This window comes from Diadema setosum, chromosome 22 (assembly GCF_964275005.1).
Source record: "Diadema setosum chromosome 22, eeDiaSeto1, whole genome shotgun sequence".
Classification (NCBI taxonomy): Eukaryota; Metazoa; Echinodermata; class Echinoidea; order Diadematoida; family Diadematidae; genus Diadema; species Diadema setosum.
The window spans coordinates 12177462-12187203 of NC_092706.1; the positions used below are offsets into that span (position 1 = coordinate 12177462).

The 9742-nt window shown below is 36.3% G+C and overlaps 1 protein-coding gene across 1 annotated transcript in view; it reads left to right on the forward strand.

The window, feature by feature from the left end:
- The window catches only part of LOC140245118 (aldo-keto reductase family 1 member A1-like), an 11629-nt gene extending 5563 nt beyond the window's left edge, over window positions 1-6066 (forward strand). The window contains 5 exon segments of the mRNA XM_072324716.1: window positions 805-924; window positions 2038-2144; window positions 3748-3913; window positions 4854-4936; window positions 5794-6066. Coding sequence (XP_072180817.1) covers window positions 805-924; window positions 2038-2144; window positions 3748-3913; window positions 4854-4936; window positions 5794-5824 — 507 coding nt within the window. The 3' untranslated portion in view covers window positions 5825-6066.
- The last annotated feature ends 3676 nt before the right edge of the window (window positions 6067-9742 follow it).

The window sequence follows — 9742 nt, forward strand, 5'->3', positions numbered from 1 at the left end:
CATCACAACAAAAATTAAAAATGTGAATGTGTTCATCGTTTTATGTGTTCTTCTCATTCAGAAAAGAGGAGAAAACTCGCGGTTCAGTGCAGCTTTTGAACTGTGGTTGCTATATAGATTCTCGCCAGTCCCTCACTGCCAACTCAGTCTATTTTACGGCCAATTCAGCCAAACTTTTTTTTTTCTCACGACCAATTTTCATCTATTCAGAATAGAAATATATGCATACCCCAATGTTAAATGTGATCATTTCATGAATACGATACAGAGAATAGTGGTGTCATGGAAAAATCATGTTTATGCCTGCATTCAGTATGGAATTATGATAATATGTTATACTCTGTGAACATACAGTCACATTTATGGTATTTGAAGCCCCTAATCATACCTGCCAACGTTTTCATAACTACCATTGTTTACTAAATCATGCAATGTTTTACCAAATATTTATTGTTTCGGGCCACCAATTTCGTTGTTGGGCAAGAATAAAATGAATAAATAAATAGAATATAATGTGATGAATTTGGTGGCCAGAACAAGCCACCCTAAAAGTAATGTGGAGACTTGATAATAAACACAAGAATTATGCCGAGCTCCCAGATTCATCGAGATGTTTTAATATTCTATCTTGAATTAAGGAAGAATGATGATATCACCAGCACTCGCTTACAGCTAGCCCTCGCCAGTGCCGTAATTATATAATTCAGTACACATAGTCGTATACTGCAATGAGTGGGCAGGAGCTTAGGCTAGTCGAAGATGCTCTTTTCCAAACAATCATTTTCGCATTCATTCACCCGTCAGGCCATGGAGACGTTGGTTGACAAGGGCTACACCCGAGCGATCGGTGTATCCAACTTCAACAAGTCCCAGCTGCAGAGAATCCTGGATCTTCCACCCAGACACAAAGTGTGCAACCTTCAGGTGGGTGTATTATCCCCTTTCCTCCAATAGCCGCAGGGCAAATAGTAGTAATAACACCTCCGGTGTTTGATTCTGTCTCTTACGTGCACACTTACACATTACACATCACACGAGAAAAATGAAAAGTTCAGGTGGGTGTATTATCCCCTTTCCTCCGATAGCCGCAGGGCAAATAGTAGTAATAACACCTTTGGTGTTTGATTCTGTCTCTTACGTGCACACTTACACATTAGACATCACACCAGAAAAATGAAAAGTTCAGGGTCCCGTTGGCGTTGCATAAAACTTTTTTAGCAACCTTAAAAAATTCAGGTTGGGATTTGCCCAACCTGAATTTTTTAAGGTTGCTAACCTAAGAATGTAAAATCCGTTGCATAAAAACTCTGGTTGGGAGCTTCCAACCGGAATTTTGTGATTTCAACCGGAAAAAAATCCGGTTGGAGTTTTATGCAACGGGCCCCAGGTGGGTGTACTATCCCCTTCCCTCCGATGGCAGCATGCAGGGCGAATAGTAATTAACACCTCCGGTGTTTGATTCTGTCTCTCACGTGCACGCTTACACATTACACATCACACCAGAAAAATGAATGGTATATTGAGTGTATTTCACAATCACGTGGTGCCAAAAAAAAAATCAAAGTGATTACTGCGGTGTAGCGGATAAATATCTGTGTTTTTATTTCACTCAGAAGGTCGGGGGTTCAAATCTTCTCCGGTACTTACATCCTAGAACAACGTGATTTGCCCATAATGTCCCTCTTCGCCCAGTATGGGCCCTCGTTAATGGGCACCTGACTCAGTGCTGCACGGGGTAATAATAATGGCCCTCTGAGGGAGCAGTTTTCACACTGCAGCAGCCACCCTTTCTGATGAAGACCATAACAAGTATGGTTAGGAATATGATTATGTCATCATCGTTATTATCTTCACCATCATTGTCATTACTTTTTCATTAATTAAAGAACAGAAAATATATATTTTCCTCTTTATATCTTCTTCTAATTAGATAGTCCCTCTTAACCCATTCCCTACGGGAACTTGGCGTCCTATGTAATAAGTCTATAAGGGGATTTCAGAATTCGTAATGGATTGGGTTAATTTTTATCCCAACAGATGGAGATCACTCCGTACTTGCCTGGTACAGAGATGAAGGAACTGTGTGACGCTAATGGCATCACCCTTACAGCGTACAGCCCCCTTGGTTCCCCGGACCGGCCTCTGTAAGTATGATATGGCACCCGTATTCCCTCCCTGTACAGTATAGAACTGTCGTCATTCGTTCAATTCAGTTCAAATAGAATTGAAAGTATTTCCGCTAGTCTGGAAAAAAACGCCAGAAAAAAAAAGGAAAGAAAGAAAGAAAAATGTCAGCAACGCAGAGACGTCAGACGTGATGTAGGACAAGACACAGACAGCGGCAGTTATATTAGAAATGTGAAGAGAGAAAAAAAAGAAAGAAAGAAAGAAAGGGAAAAGGAAAAGGAACGACCATTATAGAGCGCATCTTCACAAATCACCGAACATTATACCAAACAATAGTTAATCGTCTTAAAATTGTCGACACATACTTTGCTACTTCATTTGCATGTGATATGAATTTCTACATTCTCTACGTTGTAGTAAATTCAAGAGCCTTCTTCAAAGGAATAGATATCTGGATGAGCTATCACCCCTAAACCAGCCCACAGACCTACACATAAAAATTTTCCCTGAAATTACCTTTTCGTAAAGATGAAATCAAAAATAATGATTTGTCTACTTTGCACCAAGACATTGTATAGTTGATGTAACTCAGCTGTATCATGATACAAGCACTGCTTTTTAGCATCCCTCCCAATTTCCAACATTTCCGTATACTTAAGATATTTTGTTACCTTATCCTTTATTTTGTATTATGATGAAATCTATGTATTCAATTTGTGTAATATGTTTGTATGTTTCTGTTGGAAATGAAAAATGAATGAATGGATGAATGAATGAATATTTAAAATGGAAAAAAGGGTCGCATTCTCTACAGAATCATCGGAGAAAAATTCATATAAAATACAGCATTGTACCCATTTTTGTGCAAATTATACCATTTGGAGTGTTGTGAGACGATAACATTTCTGTATCTATAGTTTGGATTATGTGGCTGTTAAAGATCGTTAAAATTTATTGAACTTCATGATCAATCCTCCTTTATCTTATGTTAGATTTTGATGGAATCTTTACTTTTTCGTTCACTTGATTGTACTCCTCAGGGGAATGAAAGCCAAATATGCAAGTAGATTGAGTGAATGCAGCAATATTAGTAGAGCACATCAGCAAAGTTTAAAAAAAATAAAAAAAACTGCGATTTTTTTTGTATTTAGGTGCCGCCATCGAATGATTAGAACGCTACAAAATCTTATGACGTCACTGTTGTCACCGATATAGAGAACAATACATATAAAGAGAATTCCACAAAATTCCATTTTTTTTTCATGAAAAGTTGACTGTTACACAAAGTTCCTGATATATTATGTTAAGGGTAATGATCCCCCTGCTTTCTGAAAGAGTTAAGTCAAGCACCCCTTCATTATGCTATAGAAGTGAAAATATGTTGAATATCCTTTCTGTTTTGTTTATATCGTTGTTCATACGTGACGTCACAAGCTGTTGTAGTTTTTCTCATCCAGCTTGCACGAATTTGGCGAATGTCTGAATTTCCTCAAACTTCGCTGATGTGTTTTTACTAATGTTGTTGCATTCCTTTTGTTCGCATAAATATTTGGGGTTTATTTCCCTCCTGAAAGTCAACTCGAACCCGGAATGACACTGTTATATCGATCATCTTCCCAGCCAATTCGATACTGATCCGATACTTATGCAAGACCCCGTGGTCCTCGAGATTGCGAAGGCGAAGGGACGAACGGCGGCACAAATTGTGATTCGATACCAGCTCGATCGCGGAATATCGGTTATTCCAAAAAGTGTGACGCCATCTAGAATCAGAGAAAATTTTGAGGTAACTGGAGTTATCATGATCATAAAATGCTTCAATTTAGTCAATAAAAATAATGTTATCTGTATACGATATACGATTACACCTTTGCTGTACAAGCGGTAGTATTATTGTAATGTAAATTTATCGATTTATAGATCTCACTTACAAAGTAAACTGCTTGACAAATTGCCCTATATATATCGACGAGAATAAGCACTAGGTTGATGAAAACTTAGTGTTTTGATATAAGCCATGACAAAAGAAATCATGGGCGTATACATACTCGAACAGGCTTCGAACTTACGACCTCCTGATATCCAAACAGGCGTCTTATTCACTAGACCACCGAGCTTCCCTCTCGACAGCCTGTGCGGGCTCTAATCCTTATAGCATGTAACGGGTGGAAAAGGGCACTTGCGTAATTATTCAAATTTATGAAATTCGAGTTAATTTACTGCAACTGATTGACAAATTGCCTCACATCGACGTAAATGAGCACTGAATTGATCAGTGCTTTAGTAGTAGCCATGAAAAAAGAAATCATGGGCGTATATACGTCGATAGTAGGGCAATTATTTTGTCAGTCAGTTCTAATAAAATCAACTCGACGCAAGATTTTCATGAATTTGAATAATTACAACGTAAATTGGAATCGGTAACATGGGTAACAGTCATTTTCAAGGGTAGTGGCTGATCATCGCAACCACGCCATTAACACATAAGGGTGTTTTATGCCTAGTGGTAATGTTTGCTCGAAGTTTGCATGGGATCTGCCTGACATGTCAATGGAAAACTCCTGGTTGCCTGCTTACATGTCAGATAATGCCAGGAGACAAAAAAAAAATGAATGGCTAGTCACTTCGAACTATTTAAGTGGTTTCTAGTTTAAACGCGACTCGACACCTTTCAGGTTCGCTCTAGTTCTTAATTCATTTTGATCTGTGGTACTAATTTTCTGTAGGTGCTAGACTTTCAACTTACGGCAGATGAGATGAAACGCTTGAATGAGTTGGACAGGAACTTTCGCTACATTGTATTCCCTGCGTAAGTATAAAACGAAATACTTTGTTGTCGTTGTTGTTATTGTTGTTGTTGCTGCTGCTGGTTACACGCATTATATTATGATATGAATAATATAAATGAATTATAGCGTTCTTCACAACATATGGATATTTTATTCCCCTTTTATTCAGGTCTAAGTACCACCGGGGCACGAGGGTAGTTGTTTTTCTCGAGACTATATCAGAGTTAGCTTCTCCATTGGACAAAATCTATTAATGCTAAACACGTTTACAAGGGACATCATGACAGAATTTTATGTACCACCTTGAATGAGGGGACATGAGCTTGCGAATATTTAGGGCATAAGGACATTTGGGAGGTCCTTTTGCTTCCCTGCACAAAGCATCCCGTGTTTGACTTCGATTTCATTTCCGTTGATTCATTGAACAACATCGGGAGATCCACCATGTTGATATAACTGATATTTTAGAATCATTGATGAATGTCAAGTGTATGTGGTTTTCTTTAAACGTAACAAGTTATTATACTGTATTATTCGGACTAAATCGTCAGATTTTATGGCAACTCGCTCGCTCTCGAGTTTTGTGGAACACTTATGGGCGGAGAAGTAGACGCACCTTAACAAATGAATACGTCCATCACATTCCTTTTTCATGATTTTTTTTCCGAGATGAACTGACATCTTTTCTCTTCAACACTCTTCAATTACAAGACAATTAATTTTTGTTCAGATCTTTGCTGTAAATGTGGCACGTTCAGTAGTACAAAGACTGCCGATGTAAACCTGTAGATGGTACAGCATTCTATCTTTACATGATATAGAACATGCGTAAATTAAATTCTTAACTGCTCTTTTTTCTATTGTTATTTCTCCACAGCGCCAAGAGCTGCAAGTTTTACCCGTTTTAAGTGTGCATGTGTAGGAAGTGCATCGAATACTCGCCATCATCTGCGAAGATTGTTTATTGGCAGCCGATTTTTACTCGGCGGGAGCTGAAGTCGATGTGCATGCATCTTCAACGGCGACGTGCAAACTAATTGATTCTCTTATCACGTTTGTTTTTGTCTGAAATATATTCGATTGAACAAAATAAATTCATTATATGGCCAAGGTCACCAAAGGAAAAGAATTATGTAAAATTGTTAATGTTTAATGCATCAAGTCTACAATAGCTTGTTAATATTGCCTATATAGGTGGACAGTTTGTCCTAAATTCAATTTCTGTGGGTGTACGATTGTATACATTCATTCTATGAAATTTGCAAGTTTTATAAACCGTTAACTATAAACTCTTTTTTATTTTGCTAGAATGAGGTGTCAGAAGATAATAATACTACATAGGATTGTAAGTAGATTTCTCTCTCTCTCTCTCTCTCTCTCTCTCTCTTTCTTCTCTCTTTTTTGTCTTGTTTCATCATCGCCCGGCTTTTAAGCAAAGTCTCCAATCGTTTGTGTGAACGTGAAAATAAATACTTCGGTAGCTTATGTGAATGAATTTTCAAAGTCGATGTGACAGGACAACAAGTTAAAACCAAGATAAAACAGGCAAATGAAAGCACAAAGGAAGAAGACAAATTGAAGAATATTTGTCATCTCATCACTTTTTATCTACGTTGTAGTATGGATTCTTAAATGTATCCTCGCTCAATTCTTGTTCGTATGTCCTTCGCGACATGTTAGTGTAACCCCCATACACCGAGAGTGATGTACAAGGCAATTTGTATAACTCCCATCATGCACCGCTTGCCCACCACATGCCGGAGGCTTGCCGCAGTGCAGTTTTTGTCCAACAGCCGTAGCATGTATCTGAGACCTATTTCAGCTTTGGAAAAGCCTGTAAAAGGGCACACAATACATGATTTCTTCATGTCTTTCCTATCTAATCCAGGCCACAAATATTAATTTATTCAAACTGAAATCCGATGCCAGAGGATTGGTGCCGAGTATGAAATGTGACTGATAATTTGAAAAGCATTTGCAATTAGACAAGATTTATGTGGTACGGTGTACAATACAACATTTGAATATCGCCAAAGTTTGTTAGCGTCAAGTTCTCTTTTGTTTCCATGCCATAGATCAACTTGTTGTAGGTCATTGTGAGGGGGTAGACTTTTAACAATTTCAAAGAAATTTTAAACCAATAATCCACATCGTGTCCTGTGGCTACCGAGTGACATATGTACCGTTCCTGGAGGAGTATGTGCACATACTGGAGCCTAAACTTGCCAGTACATGGACTTGCGATTGGATAGAATACAAGAAGATGAACTGTAGATCTTATGCTTTCGGGTAAACTTGTTCATGTTTGCTGTAGGAACAAGACTGCTGTCTTGTCCTTATACATGTCACACGGTTATAGGCATTTTCGATACAACTGTAGTTTAGTGAAGAGAAGTGTACTTATTGTCTTCTCATTGAAGATTGTGAAATTTCTTAAAATGAATCAGATGTTAAAGAAATATATTAAAGATATAATTTTTTATATCCTTCTATTTGTATGAAGTAGTTGAATGCGCGTAAGTGATACAAGCAATAATATTATTAAATCAGCTTGTACCATATTCATGTGACATCCGTTATGCGTTGTCGTGTATTCTAGCTGTGTGTGTGGTCTCAAATCCAAAACCGATAACACCCATAAGACTCTGAAAGGTCCATGTACATTATATAGTTTTGGCACAGAAACTTCATCATGGCTCTGTGAAAGATAGTGAAAGATGAAAGATGAAAGATATGATGGTTCAACTCTCCCTCCCTTTCTTTCCCTCTCTTTCTCTTTCTCTCTCTCCATACGTACGTGTAATCAAACAGTCGAACCTGCCTTAGCAGCCACCTATTTTGCTTCCTTCGGGTAGACAGGTTTGATTGCTTGCATGTACATGTATATACAGTTCACTGTGTACATATACACACAATCCAAAAAATGATATATATGTATATATATATATATATATATATATATATATATATATATATATATATACAGTATATATAAGCACTTTATATTACATATATATACAAAATGGTGATTATTATTATTGTCATTTTTTTTTCTTTTATTTACGAGACTCCTTTGCTTAGTTTGACCAGGTTTGACACAACTATTCTGACCTACAATGCATGGACTTCCAGGGTGATGACTGTAACGTTGTTACTCGTATTTTCATATACAGTAACAAGTGAAAATAATCCTGTCATATATATATATATATATATATATATATATACATATATATATATATATATATATATATATATCTATATATATATATCTATATATATATATAAACAAATGAATTAAAAAAAGGCATCCTGATTTTACTTCAAAGTGTAAGACTAGTATTAACGGAACTATGCGATGAGCAGCGATATTCCTAGCGTTAATCTCATTTACTGAAATCACGCAGCAGCATAATCTGAACATTGTAAATCGATTTTGCTTACACACGCCACACCGCATTGATGCACAACACAGGGTTGTTTTTAGAAAAGATGAATCGACATGTTTTATTGCCAAAAGCCTCAGCTAAAGCACAAGCATACAAGTGCTCAAAAGACAGATAAAGAGCAATGCTATGCACGTATAACATCTACGCATAAAAAAAAAAAAACACGTGATAAGACGTTCCATGCAGCTTGTGCAGCTCTTTGAGAATAATCGCAGCTGCCAAATTTGACGCGTACAACATTGATATTCAAATGATATAGGAAGACATGAAGCGAGATTGCCGTGCCATATTAGAAAAAAAAATTACATCATTCTTATTACAGCCATTGTTATTGTCATATCATTGTTATTATCATCATCATCATCATCACCACAATTTCTTTAAATTATTGATATAATGACGCTGATAATAGTAATAATGATAATAATAATTATAATATTGATAATAATAATAATAATTATAATAATAATTATTATCATTATTATTATTATTGTTATTATTGTTATTATTATTACTTATTACTATAATAATTATCATCATCATCATCATTATCATTATTATTATCATTATCATTATTATCATCATTACTATTGCATAGCCTTCGAAAAGAATCACTGTGTGTGTGGGTAAATAAACTCCTCAAGTATTTTGTTACTAGAAATGCAGATGATTTGAAAAAAAAAAATTAATGCAAACAATCAGCTTAAGAATGGCCGAGTGCCGATAGCAAAACTTCATATTCACATTAGCGTAAAATGGCCTCGAACAACATCTCCCTCATACGAATGTCGCATGGCTCTATTTGATGTGCTTTTCTACATAAAATGGAAAGACGCGTCGCCATGTACAGATAGAATTCAGCGAACAATATGAAATCTACTTCAGTTTTAAAAAAAAAATCAAAACAGGTCTAAAAGTAGAAGAAACAAGCCTAGAAAATCATGTTGATTGTCATTATAGCTCTGGCTGATGTAATAATCACACATCTTGAGTTTGTAATTATCATATACACCGAGAATGTACACGAGAATAAAAAAAAAAAAATCGAGAGAATATCTTCTCCGATTTCAAAAGAGACAAGAAATTCGAAAGATTAGCCCATTTCATTTAATGCGAGAAGGGAACATTAAGTCTCGAATTCTGGGAAGGAAATTTACAAAATGGGATTCTCACGACACGTTAAAACATTACAAAATGGAAACGAAAATGAAGAAGGAAAATATTGCTCCCGTGCATGCGTTGATTACTAAGGTCAATAACTATACATAAATAATTGACGAGGAAAATAAACAACATATAGAGCTTTAAAAGTGACTGTAAAATGCATGATTGGAAACGATTTCATGTACATTTTGTGATTTAAAATCATACTTCTAT